This window comes from Opisthorchis viverrini (assembly GCF_000715545.1).
Source record: "Opisthorchis viverrini unplaced genomic scaffold opera_v5_274, whole genome shotgun sequence".
NCBI lineage: Eukaryota > Metazoa > Platyhelminthes > Trematoda > Opisthorchiida > Opisthorchiidae > Opisthorchis > Opisthorchis viverrini.
This window is the reverse complement of record NW_008751934.1, coordinates 65,552-89,648: the sequence shown is the minus strand read 5'-3', so window position 1 is coordinate 89,648 and position 24,097 is coordinate 65,552. Positions and strand designations below refer to the sequence as shown.

The 24,097-nt window shown below is 43.0% G+C and overlaps 1 protein-coding gene across 1 annotated transcript in view; it reads right to left on the bottom strand.

Annotated features, from left to right (window-relative positions):
* Window positions 1-2,132: 2,132 nt before the first annotated feature.
* Window positions 2,133-24,097, bottom strand: part of T265_09434 (hypothetical protein) — a gene marked incomplete at both ends in the record, with an annotated part of 59,645 nt that continues 37,680 nt past the window's right edge. Inside the window, 6 exons of the mRNA XM_009175497.1 lie at window positions 2,133-3,522; window positions 7,499-7,700; window positions 9,014-9,242; window positions 12,080-12,300; window positions 12,531-12,743; window positions 15,108-15,372. Of these exons, the coding sequence (XP_009173761.1) occupies window positions 2,717-3,522; window positions 7,499-7,700; window positions 9,014-9,242; window positions 12,080-12,300; window positions 12,531-12,743; window positions 15,108-15,372 (1,936 nt within the window). The remainder of the gene's footprint in view (window positions 3,523-7,498; window positions 7,701-9,013; window positions 9,243-12,079; window positions 12,301-12,530; window positions 12,744-15,107; window positions 15,373-24,097) is intronic.

Sequence of the window (24,097 nt, the reverse complement as noted above, 5' to 3'; positions counted from 1 at the left end):
CTTGCGCCCGTATAGCGAGTGAATATTTAACATATCGCTACAAGCCGTTCGGATAGGTCAGCTGATGGTCCTGTCGGACTTTTGTCCTGTTAGAACTCAACACACACTCAATGTGACTGACACGGGGCGCTCACGTGCGAATTTCATACGAATCGACTGCGCGTCACATGTGATTGTGATCCCCAGTGTTGCGATCAAGAGTACACATTAGAGTCGTGTATCATTTATTTGGGTGCACGAGGAGTGGCTATCACTGCTAACCAAGTGCTAGTTGCGTTTATGTCAAAGTTGCACACCGCATGTTGCTGGGACACGTAGGAACGTGTCTTGGGTGAATAGTTCTGCAATTTGGTTATCTTACAAGCAAATGTTCGGGGGTTGTCGAAACGAAAAACTGCCACAAAATAGTTAAGTGCCGCTTCACAAATTAATGTAACCAATCAACAGGTCTCACTGTCCGAATAATTGCTTGCTATTTATTTTTCGATTATTTGTAGAATATTTCAGTCATATAGCAATTACTTACGTGTATCCACGAGACGTTTATTCAGGCACATTGCGTAATTACCTGTCACGCGCTTCCATTACCAAACAGATACCGGTGAAAACAGCATACACCAACTATGTCAACAACATTGCAACGAAAGGCGATAAAATCAAATGCCCAAAGCTAACTCAGCTTTCAGTTATCCATAAAATACTTCAATAAACTTCCCATTGAACATCTGAGTCGATTTCGACGTATCTAAAAGGCTTATCGAACGGCAAGCAAACAGAAATAAAAATGTACGGTAAGCAAACAGTTTGAGCCTTGCAACAAATGCACTCTCCACCGTGCCATTACCTCAGGGGTGAGGGAATGGAAGAAACCTAAAAAGATATTGGAGACCAAGGCCAAATATACTGGGTAAATTATGATGAGCAGATGTTTAGTTAGTGACAAAGTTCGAAACTTTATGTCTGAAATGTGGTTGATTTTCGTGTCTGAAAGATGCTGCTCAGAATAAAAGGGGACGTGTTTACTTTCTGTGGTACAAATCTATACAGACACATGTTATTTGCCTATGCCGGGTGCCGACACCATAGACTTAACACGTAAAGGGTCACATATGACAATCGTGGTGGAAGTGGAATAAAAAGTTCAATTCAAACTAATTCACAAAATATAATAGTCACAGGCACTGGATCCAGTAAAACTGATCCAAATGAACGGTCTTAGCTGCTCTACCCTGGGTCGCCTACTGAGCATCGACAACCAACGTCAGATGAATTAACCGCATTTCCAGAATACCATCTGTAAACAATACGGTGTAGTGAAGCGGATGAAAGGATACTAGGCTATTTGGGAAAAACGCGATATCGTACCACGTTACCGAGTGCCTACAGTTCACTGGCATAAATGTTGACGCTAAGGAGTAATCATTATTCTGATGGCTGGTTGAACCAGATTGCTTGTTCACTTATCTACCAACAAGTACGCCCCAGCATCAGTGAAATACACTCCGGAACAATTCCAGCTGAGGAAACACCTATTCCGGACCAATCATGTTCGAAAACTTAGTGATCCGAAACTTCCGGCGGGAATATTTTTGACGCCAGCTAACCAGACAATGTGCTACAATGGCTCGATCCGCTCGAGCACCGTTCCCAACAAATGCATGCCTAATCGGATTGACAGAAAGCCAGAGGTAAATGGTTGAAAGATGTCAGTGGCGTTCATACTGTCAGTTTCAACCCAGATTGTCTGAGTAATTTTAGGAGGTATGTCTGTGATAGATTAGCCGCAATCCCTCTCCCTATCGTATTTCTTCTTTTCACCATAAGGCGTTATTCAAGTAATTTGAGGGACCAATGTTCTGCCCTAGAGGATGCTACTTCGTTCGATGAAAGACGGTTTCAAAGGGGGGCCCTTTTCGGAAAGACTACATAGGCAACATGTCAGGGCTTAGCATTTTTCTACATATGGTCTCGATCAGTCAGTAAGTGAAACGATAAGATGACTATCTAAAATCTCTTCCGCGTTACTCATGAGTCATACAGGAACAATGAACTTTCGGAGACATTGTGTACTGCTTACTTAGCACGCCTCTCTCTAGACTGAAAGATGCGTAAAGAGCCTCGTAAATCAGGACGAAAGCATGTAATTTTGACAAAAGTCTTTTGAGATCATCATCATTCGGACATATTATACAGACAAAGAAAGGAAGTGAGGTAGTTCCGTAAAATCGACAAGTGAAACAACCCAGAGAGACAATAAGTCAAACGATGGAAGGGTAGATTTGGAAAACTGGGCGAAATGAGATTGCAATCAGATGGAAAGAAAAAATATTAAAGTTTTCAGAACAGTCTCCGAGTACAAAGAAAACTGTACAGTAGTTGATTCTAGTAAAAAAAATCGGGCTGAAAACCAAGAAAAGACAGTTGGGTATTGTACTTTGGACTAGATTTGATGAATTCCCACCCAACTGAAATCCACATAACACGGTGGGTGTAGACAGCAGCAACGGCATTCTTCTGTACATGGCGGAATGCGTTATCCACGGGGGTGCATTATCCTCCGAAATGGTTTCTCCATAACAATAGCGCATTAAAGAAAAAAGCATAAAAACTGGGTTTGGCAAAAGGGTCTTGGAGTTGAACATGGAGACATTAAAGTTAGGAAGGTATTGACTAGTGAGATGAAGTGATGAGATCAACAGAATCTAAGAGTATTGACTCATGTTAATCCGAATGAGACGATGGATGCGCATAGACAAATGAACCATGAGTGTGGGATGGTGGTTGACTCGGAAGGCATCTGGTGCGCAACTATATTGGGCAATACAGAAGTCATCTCTCCCGTTTTCTTCGTTGGTCGATTCTCGTTATCTTCCGGAGGTTCTTTGACATCCGCGAGAGGATCCTGATATCGTGTGTCACCGCCACTGTGGTCAAATATTTGGTGATTGAATAGTAAAGGTAACTGCGGCCAGTCAGCATGCAGCACTGAAGTAAAGTGAGCATCACTGGATGATTTTGAAGCAGCTGTATCGGATACTTCGGCCTCAGATTGGATATGATCAAGTAGAAGCTGAGATTGCATTGGATTAAGGTGCAAAGTCGAAGACAGTGGGGGAAGATGAGTTTTTAAGCTAGGTGGTTTCCAATCTGCCCATAAGTCGTTCGGGTCGGGTGGTGGTGGGGGGAGCGGAGGTGGCAGCTGTGGGCGGGGAACATGTGCAAACGGGAAGGGGACTTTTCCTATTGACACAGAATGACCGTCTTTCTGCACTGAATCCGAAGATGCAAATCCAAGAGGATGATTGGGTCTCAGGACTGACGGATGAACATGATTTTGGAAGGGCTGTGACGAACGGGATTCAAGCACAACAGATCGCGATCCAGTATTGTCGTGTAGCGATCCTATTCCCGAAACTACTTCGTTTTTTGGTAGCTGACGGACCCCTCGTCGATGAGAAGAGGCATGCAGCGGAGGAGGTGTGTTGGTACCGTAGAGAATCAAGATCCAGTCATGAATAGAAACTAAGAAGAGCCAGAAAAGCGAGGAATAAGGCAGTGGTAAAAAATGATTGATTCAATTGGTAACGCGAACAAACCAAACGTGGTACGAACTGATGCGACACCGGTGCGGATTCGTGGATACTGTTTCATCATGAATTAGAGAAATTCTTTCGAAATAGAGCTAGACCCAGCTGGCTGGATTACGATACACTCCTGATTCGCTAGATTAGGCTAACCCTACGGTGATGATCGGCCTGTTGGTAGGAACGGTACAAAAGTATAAAAAGATACCATGCGGGTAGGTTCTAGGATTCGTGCAAAAAATAAACCAAAACCGAGGACAGCTCCACAGACGGCGCACTTCATATAACCAACCCAAAATGTTTTCTTAAACATGTGAAATGGTGCTCCTAAATAGGCATCCCAATGTATCGTGGTGAGAAATCAAAAAGCCCATTGTTTGTAAACCCCTTTTTTCTGATCAATAAGCATAATATAAGCTTCCGGACTTGAGTAAGAAGCACGTTTGTTGGCGGTGCACCCGAACTTCAATTGGTGGTACGGTCGGCATTACTGTGTCAGGTATTAGTAGGTGGTAGCCATCGATAACAATGTTGGACGTTATTACCAATTAGTTGCACTGTTCTATATATGTCGCTTTCTGTCTTTTTGTGAATAAGCCTCTCAACATGTGATAGATAGTTTGACCACGACTGGTGTCTGCTATTAGAGGATAAGGGTGCAAAGCCTGCGCACACAAGCTTAGATAATATCGGCAATTTTAGAACACAGGCAAGTAACTCGTAGCCTACGGCGTCGAGAACGCTAGTCATGGGAATAATCAACTGGGAAAACGAAGATGAAACCAGATCCGTGGGAGATTAGAAAGAAAGTTGGGGTCATGTCATGTAATAGGAATAACACGTATTGATGTGAGTCAGGGACACATTGGGTATCGATCGAATGCATCATGCGGGTAGGTTCTAGGATTCGTGCAAAAAATAAACCAAAACCGAGGACAGCTCCACAGACGGCGCACTTCATATAACCAACCCAAAATGTTTTCTTAAACATGTGAAATGGTGCTCCTAAATAGGCATCCCAATGTATCGTGGTGAGAAATCAAAAAGCCCATTGTTTGTAAACCCCTTTTTTCTGATCAATAAGCATAATATAAGCTTCCGGACTTGAGTAAGAAGCACGTTTGTTGGCGGTGCACCCGAACTTCAATTGGTGGTACGGTCGGCATTACTGTGTCAGGTATTAGTAGGTGGTAGCCATCGATAACAATGTTGGACGTTATTACCAATTAGTTGCACTGTTCTATATATGTCGCTTTCTGTCTTTTTGTGAATAAGCCTCTCAACATGTGATAGATAGTTTGACCACGACTGGTGTCTGCTATTAGAGGATAAGGGTGCAAAGCCTGCGCACACAAGCTTAGATAATATCGGCAATTTTAGAACACAGGCAAGTAACTCGTAGCCTACGGCGTCGAGAACGCTAGTCATGGGAATAATCAACTGGGAAAACGAAGATGAAACCAGATCCGTGGGAGATTAGAAAGAAAGTTGGGGTCATGTCATGTAATAGGAATAACACGTATTGATGTGAGTCAGGGACACATTGGGTATCGATCGAATGCATGGAAAGAGCAATAAATATAAGGGCGAAAAAAGTGGTGGAAGGACAAAGCAACAAGTGGGAAGGTACGGTCATAAACAATGCAGACATTTTTAGTGGTCATCTGTACCTCAGAACAAGCGTTTAATTCTTAAAGGTTGGCGTTGAGAATGCTTCACAGTATGAATCAATCGACAAGCGTCAGGAAAATTCATCTCCATCTTTTTTCGTGGACCGAATAACCACCACGCGTGGGTTCAACATCATAAGTGAGAAGAATAAGCCGAAGGTATGGAGTGCTGTTAGCTCTGATGTGAAATCAAAGGAAGCTTTGTGCACTCCGAGAGTTGATAAAACCATAATGGTTTTAAATGTAAATGAATAAGGTATTGCCAAAGCAGACATGTGGGGAAAGTTTATTATGAAAGCAGTGCTCAGCCAAAGGGCTCCTTCAACAGGTTGTGCCCAACCACACAGCTACGGTTGTTGAACTCGTCGATCCAATCAAATATCTCAGTTCCTGGGTTTCCTTACACGATCAAGACAAAATGCGCAATGACAGTGCGAAAATGGCATTTCCTTAACTGGTGTTAAGATTGACCTGAGAACCAAACAGGCCACATGTATATGAGACACGTGCTCTGCAAACTGAATGACGACATCAGAGAGGCCTCTGACGCGGAACCGGCTCATACTCTTGCAGGAGTTACAAGCTTCCCATCCACTGAGAAGTGTGTATGAATTTCCGACGTATGCATGTTGAGATGTCTTTGGAAAGATCACAGCACAACAGATGAGTACCGGCAGGAGAAATCCTATTGCAAAACTTATTGAGGTGTCGGAAATTTTTGAAAAGGATGTCTATGACGAACCAGCAACATTTAGATAGGAGCTGAATGTATTTAATGATCATGACAAATTTTTCTTTCAATACACGGGATAGAGGCGGTAACAAAAATTATAACAAGATTCCGTGACAGAGAGTACCAAGAAAGTCGCTAAAATTGAAAGATTTCATAAAAGAACAAAAGGATGCGTTCCTCTTTCAAACATTCCAATATGAATAAACACATTTGAAAAACTCGAAAGCTATCAAGAAAGTCCTTTATGCCTTAGGAGCACAGACTCAACAAGTATAACCTGGGTTGTATTACGAGCCAAAATAAAAAAATTTACATTTCCAGGTGAATATCCCTGGAAGACAAACTGCTTCATGATGAAACTGACCATTGTGTTGTAAAGTATAGGGAAGTATGCCATTCATAAGATTAACGGATCCACTGAAGCACTTCGGTCTTCGAAGGAGTAGTAAATCCAGTCAGAGCAATTGAAAGCCGTTGGGTCGGAAGCACGGAAACCAACGAAGTCATCTGCTCACACACAGCCGATAAGACCCAGCTACAGAATCGTGCCAAATTTATGAATGGACACTAGCTATTTGGCCACCTCAAGAAGCGAATTACAAAGGACCAACACACTCATTGGCATTAGCGGTGGAAAAGTGCACTGCCACTTCACGCGTCAACCACAACAGCCGCTGTCACCAATGCGTAGCTATCCACTTCTATTTTCCCGGACCACTGGCGAATGAAACCGTGGCAGCTATAACCACGGTAAAACAGCTTACACTTGGTGCTTAACGAGAGAATCAACTCAAGTGAAACTTAGCTGTTTGCCTAGTTTATAACCATATGTAACAGTGTTCAATGCATAAAGACCGTCAGCAACCTTATGAATACCGTGCTCCGGCAATAATAAGGAACAGGTGCTCATTGTAGGTGAGATCACGATGGGACAAAGTGGGCCAACATAGAACACCAAGAATAAATTATTGCTATTCATTTTGTTTCACCATACTGAATGCGGAGAGAATCCACATGCGCAACAGAACAATCTCGATGTCATCACCCTGTTCTTCATACAATGAGTCCCAAAGGCTATTCAGCAGAGAACACCAAGCCCATGTGGAATGGAATTCATAATATGAACCGTCATCTCAATATACGCTTCACTCATCTCGCATAACAGAGGACGTTGGCGTAAACTAGCCCGAATGGTCGCACAGGGACGGAAAGAGGGTTGTTCCAACGAGAGCAATATAAAGATAAACTGTACAAGGCCATCACTACTCACAAGTAATCAAAATAAAAAGGCCGGAAGGCAATACTTCAGTAGGCGACGTGCTGATTGAACGTGAAGCTAGAGTAGAATATGTCAAGTTGTACTCTTAGTAAATGTAGAGTGATTTGATGAAGGGTCCCTATTAGCAATTATGAACATCAAATCCAAAGCTGTAGTGTTCTGAAGAAAAAAATTCCCATGGGTAAGACACGATTTAAAAAGTATTCAGCACCAAAGGCATGTGTCAACGTACCAGAAGCTTTACCGGAATACACGGTCAATTTCCACGTTCCGTTTGCCATTTCACCCCAGAAATGCACCGACATAAAAGGCCAAGCGTGGAAGCCAGCGACATCCATGTCCTTGGGCCGTTTGCTCAACAGGATAGACTCGGTACCTGAGGGTGAAGTAAGACGGAGTTCAATCTCCCCCCGCTGTGCGCTGCTGACTGTTACCTGTGGGTCAGGACAAAACGATGATACACAAACACATCGATCGATGTAGTAATATCCTCGGCGATTAAAAAAATACGGTATATCGCCCGACTCGGCCACCCCTCACCTACAAACAAGATGGATTTTCTCGTCTCACAAGGTATTGATATTTCTTAATTCGGCAACGTTTCACTTTTGACACAAAAGCTTCATCAGGCCAAGTGAGCAGTTCATCAAGTTGGTTAGGTTTTAAGGCAGGTGGAGAAACAATCAGTAAGACGTCTTTATATTAGTGCACCAGATCGGTTCTGTGTTAATTAACGGCTCTTGTCGGGTGGTGTGGTTACCAAAATGTTGCGTAGTTCCGATCGGGTTTGGTTAATTAATTTTCCACTTCAAGGTGCTTCAACTGATGGTTCTCCGCGAGTCCCACTGGTAGATTTCGTTGGTATTCGTGGGCTTGTGAGTGATGCGAAAATTTAGTTGGGGGGAGGGGAGGTGGGTAAGGTTAAGTGGAATTTAGATGATGAATATTGATAATCGCACACCATGCACGTCAGCTTGACTGATCCAAAACCGCTCTCCACACGCTTGCCAGTTCCACGCCTTCATTCTGTTAACACTGGGATGCTTGGCGATTTCTACCACCTTGGCTATCAGTCTCTGTGACGTAGACCGTAGTGCTCGACTCGAAACCTCAACATTTCCTAAATCTATTTTGCGTCCCATGTCCGGTGCAGGTTCCGCAATTGCGGAGTCTTTCAGTAACGCGCGATATTCACCTGTGTTTCCCGGGGACCTGTTTATTTTCCCCGTATGCTCTCCGATTCTGGCCGTCTATCCTATCCAGACCAATATTTTGGCAACTACACTTACCGACAAGAGCCGTTAATTAACACCCAACACTGATCTAGTGTACTAATATGAAGACATCTTACTGAATCGCTCTCCGAATGTTTTGAAATCTGACTAGCTTAATGACCTGCTTACTTGATCTGATGAAGCTTTTGTGCCCAAATAAAAACTAACAATTGTTTGTCAACCCCTTCTGAAACGATGACTTCACAATCGGTTCCAATTTTTTTCCAACTGATTGGAGATGGGATTTCACTGCATCAAAAACAGGAGTTAAGAAAATTTCGGAAAAATTAAATATGCATTAATTGGACTCATGACACAAACTTGGAGTATTATTTTAAGAGGAGGAGAGTCAGAAATTTTATCAAAACTTGAGGAATAAGTATATTAGGAGCGTTTCGCTAATGTAAAGGGAAGTACGCCAAATAAAAGCTACGACAAAATCGAAACCAGAAAAGCATGAAGCCGCAACGTACCTTGGCCTGTACATGTTCCAGGTACACTACGCATTGTGTGGGGTCGCCAGCAAAAGCGGCAGTCGATGCGCAGCCATCCGTTGTGAGAGCCAGAACTTCTTTGCTCATGCGTTGTACGGACACGGGCCCACCGGTAATTGGAGCCTGGGCCTCACAAACACGCTGTGGCGGGACATTGGTCCAATTAATTGCCAGATCAACCATCGCACCAGCATCCATTAATCCATAACTGAATGGGGTAATAAAAAGCAACGGACAAAGCCTAGGGCATTATGGAGGTACTTTGCTGCAACTTCATTCTATTGTAGTTTGATTAACGTCATTAAGAGTTCAAACCTGCGGATGGCAGCACCACTGTCCTGTCTCACTTTGGACAGACTGCTCCTCGGGAGATATTACTACGAGCTGAACGTAAGGTGCACCCTATAGGGGGGCGACTGCACTGTCTACTCAAACCATTACGGGACAAAGGATGGATTTCCGTTGTACAGCGGGCGAAGCGCTAGTAAAGCCACCCTAATTCCTCCTGAATGTCACGCCTATATTTCAATATGCACTAACCTCAGAACAGTCTTCCTTGTCTCCTGATGTAATTACACTGACCAGTCTACACCAAAATAAGGAAGCATTGAACTCACTGTTACTCTTATCAGAATTCATCAATAGTGAATATGCGGATTGTCACATCTACATTTTAACAGAAAAAGATCAAATGAGGGACTTGATTTTACCTAAATTTTTCAGGTGAGTAGAGTAAATTTGGGGTATGTTAAAAGGTGTGTCCAATGGTGCTAAATGTTAAGCGAATGACCCCGAGTTTGAATCCAAAGCTCGAACACCATTGAGTTCAAGGTCCTAACATTATAAGCCGAGCAATGGGCGATATTTCCTAAGGCACATAAACAAATTATGGCTAGCGGCTGGCATAAGAGATACGATTATCGAGTGGATATGTCCGGATACAGTCAGATGGATGTATCAATCGGTGTCACGCAGTAAGCCACCATTAAAGTGAAAGCAAGAGCAAAAAGTGAGCTAAACGGAGAAAAATCAGTGAACAAAGAATACTGAGTCGATCGGAAAGATTAAGTGTAGTGGTCCCAAACTTATTGGTGACTTCCTCTGTGTATGCTCCATATGGAATATGCTTAGCGAAAGCAGAGCACTGAACCGAATGGCAAATGCATTCAAATCAAAGCAGTTACTTAATATGAACGTCAAGCAAGAGTGGCACAAAACTGTCACGTGCAAATCAGTAGCATGCACTTACGTCACTCTGGTCCGAACAGTCCCCCTCCTGTGGTGTTGCACTTATTCTGATGAGTTCACGTTAAATAGTGGAAGTACTGAACTAAAGATCATCCTTGACGGTGCCAGGACTTGAACTGACACGCGAAGCAGTGGTAGTAGGACTACACTAACGCACGCTGAATGCATCTGAATTAGCAAATCCGCATACCCTGACCTTTAAACGATGTAATTGGTTTGCCAAAACCAACAGAACGTAAAGCGAACCGCGGTGGACAAGCGGGTCGCATATGAGATAAGTGGACCGAATAACATATTAGTTGAAGTCGTGATACCAAAATATTTCTGAAGTTCAGTAAAGTCTAAGTTCAATAACTGGATCCAGCCTACCTAAGAAGATACGGCCCTGTTTCTGAAAAGTTTACTTATACGGTAGATACATTCATTTGGATACCAATTTGATTTTCACGGGGGGCTCACCAGAATCACAGCCGAATCACTTGTTTTTTTATGTTTTATCTTCAACTGAATTTATAGCACCAGGCCTCCTCATGCTTCAGTTGGTACGATATTCGAGATATCGCAATATATAGATGTATAGACGAAAGACACTACTTAAACAGTTGTTGAGTTCCAAACAACCTTATGATGAGTTTGTTGTGTCTGTAGTTTATCTATAGTGATGACTAATGATCACCAAGGGCCATATACAGTTCTCAATGAAAAGGATCAGTGGCATGTAATCTGAAAACATGAAGTTTATAAAATATCGTCATCATCATCAGGGTAATCAGGAGATCAACCACTTTCGCTCAAGGACAGGACAACTGAATGTGCCGTCACTGGCTTTATCTTGACAAACGACGCGAGTAACACATACAGCATTTTCTGCCTTGTGGCTGGATGTGAATCTGGATTGAACTATTGTGGTGCGCACCAGAATATGTCAACATAGAATTCGCTGAGCTTTCTCGATGACTTCCTTCCAAGCAAAACATGTAAAAACCAAAATCGTGGTCACCAGCCCCTAGTGGATTGCAGACTCCGGGCTCCGAGCTAATTGTCTGACGGGTCAGAACCTTCATTCAGAGGTAACCAAAAATACACTCCATCCGGGTAGCCTATGGAGAATCACCATTTGCACTTTTTCTCTAGTCTAACCCGTTCTCTAATCGCAATAACAGTACGTACTCACATTCTGTTGACACTACAAACCCGAAAGGCAACAAACTTTTTCAAAAAGAAACTGTTTCATCCAGTCAACTTTTGTGACAGGATTTGTCTAACCATCGGCCCTTTCTATCACTGTAAAGTTAGTTACGACTAGCGAATATACATTCATTTGCAAACTAATTTGGTTTTTCGAGAGAATCACCTGGAACCCAGCTGAATCTCTCGTTTATGATGTTCCCCGGCAACTGAAAGTGCTGCACCAGACCGCCTCATGTTTCAGTCGCTACGATATTCGAGATATCGCGATACATATATTTTTTTGTAATGCGCTACTCATACGGTTGTTGAAAACTCCTCGAGAGCTGCTCGAGAACCACCATCAATAGCCGCCTCATGTTCAGTCGCTACGATATTCGAGATATCGCGATACATATATTTTTTTGTAATGCGCTACTCATACGGTTGTTGAAAACTCCTCGAGAGCTGCTCGAGAACCACCATCAATAGCCTACAAACCGTGACTCTGAAAAGCTTTGAGAGATGTAACTTTATTGACCAGCTGAAATGCTTAAAAAGGTGAGATGACGCTCTTTTTGACAATGATCAGGATGGATAAGATTCTACAAGCGGCGGTCAAGGACTTACCCAAAAGCGTGGCTAACACTTCGTCCCACTCCATTGACTCTCCAATCAGAAGCATTAAGACCTTCAGGGCGTGCAGTGTAAACTACCAAGTACTGTAGGTCCCTCCAAGTGAGACGCTTGTTTGCAGACAGAGTAAGAGCACATATTCCAGCAGCAAGCGGAGCGCTGGCAGAAGTACCTGAGTGGTTTCTTGTACAAGTGTGATTTAGATCCGTTGTGATCTGTTAGTGAGAATAAGTGGGGCGTCAGTTTATCTCTTGTCGTGTAAAGGAATAACATAAAACATACCTACAATTTTCATGAGCCTACAGAGAATTTTCCATTGTGGTCAGATTAAATTACCACTATGCACTGCCAAAAGAATTGAAAGGCAACACACACGTAAACCGAGCACTTAACACTTGCTAGGGTACTTCAGGGGCTAGATCAACCAATATAAGAATAAACTAACCACTCCACGTTCTTCCTGACCCCCACTGCTGTAAGTCACAGCAAGTGTCGATGAACACATCTCAGCATACCACGGAACGGACCCGCGTTCTGATACTGAACTCACGCCGAGTGTATATATACTGTTTGTATAACCATCACAATTGCAGTTGTCACCATTCTTGCCACCGTTCCCACTTGCCCATACGAATATGGATCCTAGACCACCACGCCCCTGCAGAAAGAATGAGTCAGCATGAGAGATAACAACAGATAGTGGTGTATTATCAAATTCATCTTATACATAGGGAACACAGTATGGGCGGGTACAACTGCAATAGCAATCCGCAAGCCAGATGACTTTTAAAACTATCAAACTAAACTGTCACTGCATATCCCTGAGGCACTTTAGTTCGTAGTCAAAATTTGGTTGCCGTGAGTCGGTTACCACAGTCAAACTGAGCCCGGGTCAACTATGCGATTCACTAATCTGAAACTCTCTTAAGAAGGATATGAATGCTATACCGAGAAATCTCAGTGCTGCTGGAGCACCGCACCTTAGATGATGGGTTTGTGTGAACATTCCTGTTAGCAGCTAACTTTCATGGCATTATCGTTGCCTTTCCGATGTAGATTTAGGAGGGATCAGGTCTGCAATGAGTCCACACTTTTCTTGATTTTTTCGACTCAAAGCTTTCGTATGACAAAAATATTGTGAACTGGCAGCTGAAAAATCAATCTGTAACATTGTTGATACTGTCAAGAATGACAGCAATGAAGGAAATTCTGACAGGTACCGATGAGCGTTCACACGAAAGCTTTTATGGCAGTAAGGAAAACAATGACACTATCTTCAACGAAGTGGAAAACTGTTTGAAAGTACGAAAAGTGTGATCTTCAACAACAACAGCGACAGTTCCTGATACCATTAAGAGGCCTTAGTCAAGAGAAGGGAGGAACGTTCTGTTCAATATAATGAGCTTCCTAGTTGAAAAAAAACACATTGGGAACAGCCTTACAGGTCTTCTAAGAATGCGTCCCAAACATGTTAACCAGACTCCAAGCGCTAGGAATTTCTCAAAGTGACCAGATGAAAGGACCTATGAAACGCCTATGTGCCCAGTCAAATTCGGGGTCTTCTAAGAATGCGTCCCAAACATGTTAACCAGACTCCAAGCGCTAGGAATTTCTCAAAGTGACCAGATGAAAGGACCTATGAAACGCCTATGTGCCCAGTCAAATTCGGTTCTCGAAAGATTCCCAAACATGTCAAACTTGGTCTAGCGCATACATTACAAATAATAAGACGATACTGATAACAAGGGAACTAACTACTACAGCACCCTGTAATCCAATGAATGAAAGCGTTGAACAGTTTATTTCAGTGCACCACACCGCATCAACTTCGGCTGGGACCTCAGGTGTGTTTATTGGTTGTTGATCAGGTGTCACCAGTGTGGGTGGGCGCCCAACTTCACACTAGTGATGTCTCCTCGTTTGGTGACGAAATGTTTGCAAATTACTTGCCATGCTTGGCGAACAGATCAACAGCTACCTGATCAAGAACAAATTCAGTTGGATCTCCAAAAATTGCCCTGCTAAGCAAGTAACGTCAACCAACTTAGCGTACTAAACTAGTTCGCAGCGGGCAAGATGAACGCAGCTTTGGAATCGACTGAGTGTTCTTCGTGCTTCTATAGTCAGATGCACACCCCTTGATTGGTGCAAATATCATGGCAAATAAGAACGACCAAAATACCAGATACGAAGTGAACAAAACCAATTGACTTAATCATATTAGGAAGTCCATTTCAAATCCCATATCACACTGTGAGTTTTATAGTAAATGATTTATTGAAGTGATTGAAAATGGTCACCACTGAGAAATGAACTCTTCTGAGAGGTGAGCAGTAACAACAAACACATTTTGGCGATGCGTTATCACAGATGTGATCTGAATTGAGTATCTGTGGTCAGTCTACATTACAAAGGACTGTCTGAATGCAGAATAACTTGGTTACTAAACCGGATTTTCAGCAGAAGAAACATATATTTTGTTGAAATCGAAAGTACAAATACTGTAGACTTCGGCTCCAGACTAATATCAACTTCTAGCGACATGCATATCCTATTTCGGCTAGTGGGCCGGAAGGACTTCAAGGAGGAACTGAAAACTTTCTATGTTGCACCATACTTTATTATTAGAAATCAAGCACAAGAGAGGATGTTTACTGACTAGCCCCGTTTCCGCAGGACACTAATAGACTGTGGATGCTACAGTATGTAAGGATAACCTAGAAACCTTGCACAATGAAGGTGCTCTGTCCGTGCTAGCGGGAGTGAGATCATTTCCTACGACTTATAATTCGCCTGGCCTATAATTCGTCCGAATAAGACATTCAACCATCCGTCGATAAATACCACAGGAGGCTATTCACACCAATGCTTTCCACAAAAATGTTAAAATCCCTTTTCAGCATTTCGTACTATATGGTACAAAAAATCATCACCAATACTCAACATTCAGCAATAAATACGCCGAAATGAGGGTTTTCCCATAATGGAACATTACCACGTTCAGTAAAACCAAAAAACGTACCATTACAATGCCATTACGAAAGGCCATCTGAGCTAGCCTCCCGGGACCGTCAACCGTCTTCCCATCATCCTCCGGTCCCCATGAGGCTGAGTAGACGTCAATATGTTGTAGCTGATAGCCCAAGGAGCGCGATTCCATCGCGTCCGACACGTCTCCATCAAGCATACGTACCCCACCAATACGAGCACGATAAGCGATTCCCAGTCCACATATACTGTTGTTTGCCACAGCCGCAACTTCGCCTGCGCAACGTGTACCATGACGACTGTGGAACCAGAACAACGATCAGATCGATAGATTAAAAGCAACTCGTAGAAAAGTTGGAGCGTAATCAGTAAAAAAAACTACTATTATACGGAGGAAGTCACATTTGTTTAGATAAGCGTGAGAAGCGATCAACAATCTACGCAAGGCTCACTCGCTGAGAGAAATGTTGATAGCCGAAACAAAAAGCACCCGAAGAGAAGACACTATGCCCCACGTGACTACTACCAGCATCATCGACACGTGTTAATTCTAGCATGGAAGCGATATACGAAGAAACACAATGAGAACTGGAAACGTGTGCACGTTGACGAAATACACTCCCCAAGTGAACCAGATGCATCTACCGGATGGAAATCATCCGTTCCGTCGATGTACATCGATAATATGTGGACTGTCAGCAAAGCGGTGTTAACGAGCAGTTGTGAAGTGCGTTAAACAAGGAGGAGGAGAACTAGAACCAAGCAAACAAAGGAACAAATGAACAGCAAAAGCAGTCCATTGGATGCGGACACGCATAACAAAGGCAGTGTTTGGACCTACATACAGTTGGGAAATTATACCATCTGTAAAAAACGTGTTGGTAAAAGCATGTTGTGTGTGTCCACCCGTTGCATAGAAAGTCAATTATTATGATAATTAATTGATGATTGCCTGACAGCAATGCAGTAGTCGATTTACCAGTAGAAGAATAGTATAAGTAATTTATCAAATAGGGCTCAAGACGAAAACAAACAGCAAAACGGTGTGTCTAAACTAAGGCCAATTGCAATTGTAGTAAAACATACCAAGCCGTAGCGTACTTCTAGTAGTCGCATACGGAACATAATTCGGACGTACGGCGAAATTATTGAGGATTACTCATGCTTTTATCATCGCCATTAGCTTAAAACAACTGCGGAATTCATTGCGTAACCAGTACTACTCCGAGGGAGACGGAAACATCACGAACAGAGTGAACGCGTGTCTTTCGTGGAACACGAAATGCGGAAGTCGCACCAACATGGACGCAAACGGTTATATTTGACTTATCCATAGGATTTACTTCATGCGTTGCTTCGATGATTCACTCACCCACTGTAGAATTGGCATCCACGTCATTTACGTTTAGGCGGTCTTTCTGCTATTCCGGGGCAGCTATTACGCTCAGTCCATACCCAAAAGGGAAAGCACTAGAATCGAGTATCGCTCTTATTCGAGCTGACCGAAGGTAAACACTTACACATATTACTCAAGAGTGAACATATTCGGCCGTTCAGACGTGATAAACTAGGTTCATTAAGCGAGTAGGGGTTGAATCCTCGCATACGGTCACATGAATACGAGACCGCGCATTCATACACGGCAGAGCAAATTGCCTCAACACTTTTTGGAGAGGAGGGTCAGTGAGGTAATAGCAACTTAGGCTCGAGACAGCTCAGTTATTGGGGCACCAAATTACGGACCGAAAAGTCCTGGTTCGAACCCAACCCCAGCATTTCGGCTGCTCCTGTCTAGGCTTGGTAACCCGACAGCATCCCAGCACTTGTGTTTCCTTCTGTTGGCGTGACAGATAAACATCAAAAGGACTTTGCAGCTAAAAGATTTGATTTGATTTGAGCAACCTGTAGATGAACACAGGGAGCATAATATTGGAAAAAGAATCAACCGAGTTTAGTTAAGCATACCGCCAGGTTGTCCGTTTCCACCTTGATAAATGGGCGGTCTACGGGAGTATCAATGCCGAGCTATAGTAGGGAGGTGCAGTATTGCCGAGAAACATAAGGGACCTGACGGATTACATCAGTGCCTTCACGACACAAGTGACTGGTGCCGGTGTTTACTGCTGTGTCATGGTGTTGAGCAGGCTGATAGCTATCAACAGTCCACTGCACCTTTCCAAATATCTTAGTGCTTCAATTCTACATCGGTAACACGGACTTGCGTAAAACACGATTTTCGAATCCACTCAAAGCGTCTAAAGGTCGCTAACTATGCACAGCCGTCAAGTGATCCAATCACTTTTTGCTGAATCGTATGTTACATTTATATATATATATATATATATATATATAATGCATATATGGTTGTCACCATCACTATCTCTTCAAAGAAGTGCACAATATGACGAAAATAATCGACAAGATACGTGCACACACATTTTTGTTGGGTTTTCAGCCACTGGAGATCCCAAGTTTGAAACAAACTGTTGCCTTTAACTGATGGCCGCCGATAAGCGAGAAAGGGGACAAAATGAAAGCAGAAAAAGCATGTACGGATGCAAAGAATACGTGCGACACTAGTCTGCTGGCAGCGGATCAGAGCAACGGTTTACGGAAATTGGGTGACACTTTGGTGTGTGTGCATGAATAGACTTCAACACACTATGAACTTAACTGAATGCTTTGGCCACGAACAACCGGTATGCCAACATTAGCGCGTTGAGCCAAACAAGGGACCATGTGCTTCACCCGGAATAACCAACTAATTAAATCGTTGCTTCATCCACTTTTGACTCAGAAAGACTTCTACTAGACTGGAAACATAAGGGAAATTGACTCCGCAAACATTACAATTTGGGTGGTTAGTCCTTCTAGTAAACTGCCGCCAGCCAGTTCGACTTACTGATCGGATAAAAGAAAACCTCAGCCGACGATCGAAAGCTAAGATTACTCGTTAACGAAGAGTAGAACTAAGCGAAGGCATTTGAAACAACGTAACGGACAGTGAAAACAACACTATGCTGTTTACAGAGTCCTGACCAGCGGAAAATATCCCACCTGTCTACAGGGCAACAGTTGGTTTCGTTCAGTGGCGTTCACGGTGGCAATAATTATCCGAGATGCAACTACCATGAATATATTCCAGTTGCAGATGAGTAGTAGAACCGGATCTCCGTGGATAAAAATGGTGAGAGTAAAAGGTATTCAGATACAGCCCCATCAACCACATATCACCTCACAAGAGTGAGGCTGCATCCGCATGAACGTCAATGAGGAGAAATACCCGAGAATAGACAAACGAGAACAGAAGTAAACTCTTATATGAGTTGTGTACTTAATTTCATCTTATACTGACAAGTGTCATTTACACAGCGGATCCATAGCTCTGAATTCATGGTCGGTACTACCAAGCACCCTGAGTTTTGAATCACCACCTCAACGATAATCCTGATATTGGGGATCTCATTGGAATCTTTTTCAGAAATATATGTATTTGTCCGTCAAAGTTCGTATATCTAATCCGACAAACGTCCAAGAGATTACAAAGACTTTCGGGTTTCATTATTTAGTCGTGTCTAAGGAGAAAACCAACTGAGAAGTTCCAGAAAGGGATGAATATTTTAGAACTGAAGCCCAGAGAAACCACGTGGAAAATTGAAGTTCAAAGTAAAGCAGGCAAACAGAAAATTCGTTTAGGTATGCAATAAACGAAAGCGAAATTCGTGGCCATACCAGCATTTTTGAAAGGTTCAGTTAGACTGTAAAATGAAGAGGAATTTCAAGCTACGCCCGCAAAGATTGAAAAAAATAGAAATAGGTATTCACAGAAGTAAATATGTATCAAGCCACAAGTGTATCCTGCGTGCTATGCGTAAAGTTTTACCACAAAAAGCCGACGCGAAGTAAGAAAGTTTTTGAGCATACTGCTTCTCCTTTAGAGTGACTGCGCGGATTTAGAAGTGGAGAGTTGATCATAAACATTATTTAATAACAAACCCTTGTATTTAAAAGGATGTCTGCATGGTAGAAAAAATCAAGGAAACTTCCTCTGGAAATTAGGGCCAGGGTTTAAGAAGCAGTTCAGCGCGATCCACTAATCCTTCTTATTACGCCTTATCAGTTATGCAGTAATCATTCGAGGTTGCCTTATGCGGCAGGGAAATTATGGTTGAAACTGTTTGATACTCGGTTTATTACTACAACAAATTCCAAGTTTACTTGTCTTTTCTCTTGGTCCCAACCTGGGATCGAATCTTTCGAAACCGAGGGATCTGACACACATTCCAAACGCAGCGAACAGCGGCTATCCAACCGGATCCGGGAGAGCATTTTGAGAACACAAAATGTCCGCGGCACACTTCCACCCTCTCAACGGTCCTGATAGGGTACAGCTAACTACCTTAATGATGACGCCAACGGTCAGCGATAACGGACAAATTTTCCTCAAAAGCAAGGTTTCACACCAACTACTTTGGAGCGGAATCAAGTGTTGTCACTGAGAAAGTGCGACTGAATTTAGAAAACAAATCGACGGAACCTCTACCATAACTCGAGTGGTATCTTGCGTAATGATAAGTCGATCAAGTTAAGACAGACGGATCTCGCACGCAACCAAAATGGATAGACAGAAATCAAATCGTGCTAGTAACACCTTTGAAAAGTCATTTTTCAATAATTGACACACTGATAATGCTCAAGTGGCAAAAACCCGAAACGCAGTTGAACTAGCATTCTCTCTTCAGCCAGCTTCTAGTGAGTTGAATTGATTAATTTGAAAACTATGGCCCAACAGTCCAGAAAAAACCTATGCACCGAAACGATTGCATCTGGTGTCCCAGACAATGTAATAGCGATGCGATTGGTATTTTAAGGATGGACGATAATTATGGGTGAGACAAAGTGAGGAGAAAAGCAAGGATTCAGTCAAAGACGAATTGTTTACCACGCCTCCAAAATGCAATGTCGTACGTTCAATGGGAGATTTCCTAAGTCAGAAGAGAGAACAAATCATTTTATATGCTGACTGCTCAATCATATGAACGAAGGATTTGATACCGATGAGGAGAGGAACGCGTATTTTTCGGTTTTCAGTAAATTTAATGAAATGGTGGTCCTCAGCTGACCGAAATCTGCATAAGGGGCCGGGTTCAACGCCCAATCGGGAAGGGAAGTTTCAGATTTGAATATTCCACTTGCCTGAATATTGGTTTTCGAATCGTTCACCTCGTTCACCTGACTTATAAGTTTTGCCCGTTTTCGTTTCATTCGCTTTGTTGTTTTATTTATTCCTGTTATTTTCGTTTTGTCTTACTGCTCACTTAATGAGCAGATGTGGTTAGGACGTGAGTGGGAAGTACGAAATCGCTGCAGTTCGTTTGCAGTTTATCACTGAGGTTAACAGGTTAACAGAGGATATACTGCGAAACTACATGGTTGAACCTTACGAGTGTACCTACAGTGAACTCCCGTTACGGTCACCTCAGGACTGCATTTGTTGGACGTCCACGAGGTCTAAACATCTCAAACGATTGAAAACCTTAAAAGGATTGCAACAGGCTTCTTTATTAGTCACAGCGCCACCATCCGACATAGAATACACCCAATATCATAACAGTCAATTGCTCAGGGAAGATGACCTAACGAACGAGTATGATACCAAATACTTAGGCTTGGTCTGATATGAACGTATAACCCAAGAGAATGTTTGGTTGCCGGTTTTGCTACACTGCCTCAGATTTTTAACTCGACCGATGGTCTGTATGCAAAGTCCCCGATAGTTTCACTCTGAATGCGCTATTCGGCGGATCAAAGCCGTTCTCGTATGGTTCGCGGTAATCTGCCTACAGTGCGTTGCGTCTGCTGCTCAATCGGTTGTATTTTTATGCTAATTGACTTGTTTACGTGACAGCTTTTGAGCAAAAGTTTTGCTGAGTCCTTGTGCAACGTCAGGCATTTGTCGATGAGAAAGAAGCTGGGGGATTAGAGACGCCCCTGTAATTAAATGAAGCGAGAGCAAACGCTGGAGCTGCTACAAAAAAAACTTTAGAACAGTAAATAGTACACGAGCGGTATAGCGGTCTAAGCTACCGTACAGTTCCCGTCGTACTTTGATTAAATTTTCATGCAGCATATGATTTTCCCGAGACTTAGATTTAGAGATTTTTTTCTTAAAACCGGAAATTTCGGCCAGCGATGTGCACTTTAAAATAGTACGGGAACTTCCACGTACATCACATTAAGCTGTGTCGACGTCCCGTTGTGAACCAGGTTTTCAGGTATGTTACGGGTTACACGGATGAAACAAATGGAATTCGACGTCCAAACTTACATCCGTTGTACCCCTTTCCAAGTAACCTTCGATTTTTTTCGTAACTAGCCAAGAAAGAAAAACAACAGATTGCCTCACATACCTCAAGGTACGAAAAATTATCGAGCTCCCAACAAAGATTGCTCTACCCCGGAGTAATCCACCACACTAAACAAAGTATTGGCAATACACTGTGGATTCACGGTCACAAAACTGAAGTATCCTACCAGCTGGCTGTTAACATTCGGACGACAAAATTTTTATCACGTTGGCAGTCCAGAATTAGGCTGTTGTTCCCCCCTAATTTCTGAAACATCCAATATGTTCACAACTTGCTGCTTCACTTTATGGAAATGTAAGCATGTAATTTTGTGCAAATCACGTCGACTAGTTACATTAGTTTAATACGGCTACGTTCCACAGGACATAAACCGACATCGCATTCAGTCTTGGCATTTCACGAGCTGACCAACAATGGGCACAATCTGATTCGGTTTCGATCCGCATGAGAGCCAAATGATTCCCCGCCATTTACTAGAGCTCGGTTGCGTTGTGATTTGGATCTGTGGTTTTCTTATTCACATAGTTTCATTGGCACCGATTATTATTGACATATCACTCTGGGGTTGCCTATTTTTAACGTAAAGGTTACCCTAGAACTTATATTGGGCTTTAAACATGCTCCTTCACCGTTTTAATAAATTTGACTATCCAGTTATTCTTGATACACAGTCGCACCACAATTCACAGGCGATCAGGTCTGAATAGATGACAGCGTTCGCACACAATTTTGTTTTCCTCTAGGAGAAGAGTTTGGCCTTGTACGGAGGTTTCGGTAGGTCATTTGACAACCTATGCTCACACATAAGGATGACAAACAACCTCTAACAACTACTGTGTATCGGAATTGAAGAGATTTGGACACAACACGATAACTGTCACCCGCCGATAAAAAAGAAACTTAAAACTAGCACTCTACAATATAGTTCCATTTTAGGCGATTCTCCAAACGTCGCCGAATTGGGATCTTAACTGCCATCACTTGAAAAGCGATTGGGATGAGGCACTGCATTAACGGTGCGGTGAAGTCGGTTCAATTACTCTAACGAAAAAGATGAGTCGGTACGAATGAGACGAGTGTGGTAACGCGGATTTTTACCCATCCGCTTCCCTGCCCATAAATAAAACACAATGGACCTGAGGTCAAAAATGCGTTGGATTTTGAATCAACCATTCATGTATCTGTTGCAATAGTGTCTCTTAGTAGGTGTCCCTTCCTATGTGGCATTCCCATGGGAACACACAGGGAGTGAACCACATCAACAAAACGAGACATAAAGTCTACCCCGTTAAAAAATTATTGACTGTGACATTGTTACCCCGACCAGACATCCATAAGTTACGAAGCTGGGGATTCGTTGCGATAAAACCTTAAAACCTAACAGAATTGAGTCGCTTGTTGAAGCCTTATTGAGCGTAGGTTATGCGCTATACCACCCGGAGTCTACTCTTCGCCACGGAACAAACTAAATGGTGTGCATGAAAAAGTGTCCTAACAGAACTGCAACAGTTAAGCTTGTTCAGTTAACGCACTTCGCAATGTCAAAGTGTGCCTCCCCCAACAAGCACACACAGAAAACATGCATTCAGTGCGCGCATAGTGAAGCCCGTAAACAGTTCCTGGTCAACCACACAAACTAATGCAAAAGACGTTGGAACATCGGGTAAACGCCGATAAAACCAATTGCGAGTAAGTTACGGACGTCTTTCGGAGGTCAAGGAATGCCATAAATGAACCCCACAAAAAACTGCAACCGAGTAATTGGACGGATGACCAAACAGAAGATACGGGCGGAATGAGAATGTCGCTTAGTGGCATCCACACACGAAGTCTCACCATCAAATTATGATAAAATGAAGCAGTGCGGACGTTTATTAACATTTGATGCCTCCGAGAAACATAGTATCATTGAATAGTGGAACGCAGATGAATATCAAGCGTTACTGAAAGACTCGGCGATTGCGGAACACGCACTAGACACAGGACACAAAATAGATTTAGAAAATGTTGAGGTTTTGAGGCGAGGACTACGGTCCACGTCACACAGACTGATCGCCGAGGCGGTAGAAATCGCCAAGCATCCCAGCGTCAACAGAATGGAAGGCGTAGAAATGGCTAGCGTGTGGAGAACGGTCTTGGGTCACTCGAGCTGACACGTGTTGGTGTGCGGTCATCCGTAGGAAGAGTAGTCATCATTTGGATTCCACTTGACCTCAACCCCCCTCAAACTAAATTGTCGGAACACTCACAACCCCACAAAGACTAAGGAAAATCTAACAGCGGCACCCGAGGCGAATCATCAAGTGAAACACTGAAGTGGAAGGAAGATTAAGGAACGAAAAGCGATCGGAACTAATTTGGAACCCTCCAACACACCGATTCAAGATTTTGGCACCCACACTAGCCGACAAGAGCCGTTAATTGACACTCAACACTGATTTAGTCTGAAGAGAACTTACTGATTGGTTCCCCGTCTGTCTTATAACCTGGCCAATTTTGTGACCTGTTCACTTGGCCTGATGAAGCTTTTGTGTCAAAAGCGAAACGTTGCCCAAATAAAAACTACCGATTGTTTACCAAGCTCTTGTGAAAGGGAATTAGTCGCCCCTAAAACTGGCAAACCACAGAACGCGTGAAACACCGAAAGCATCTACTG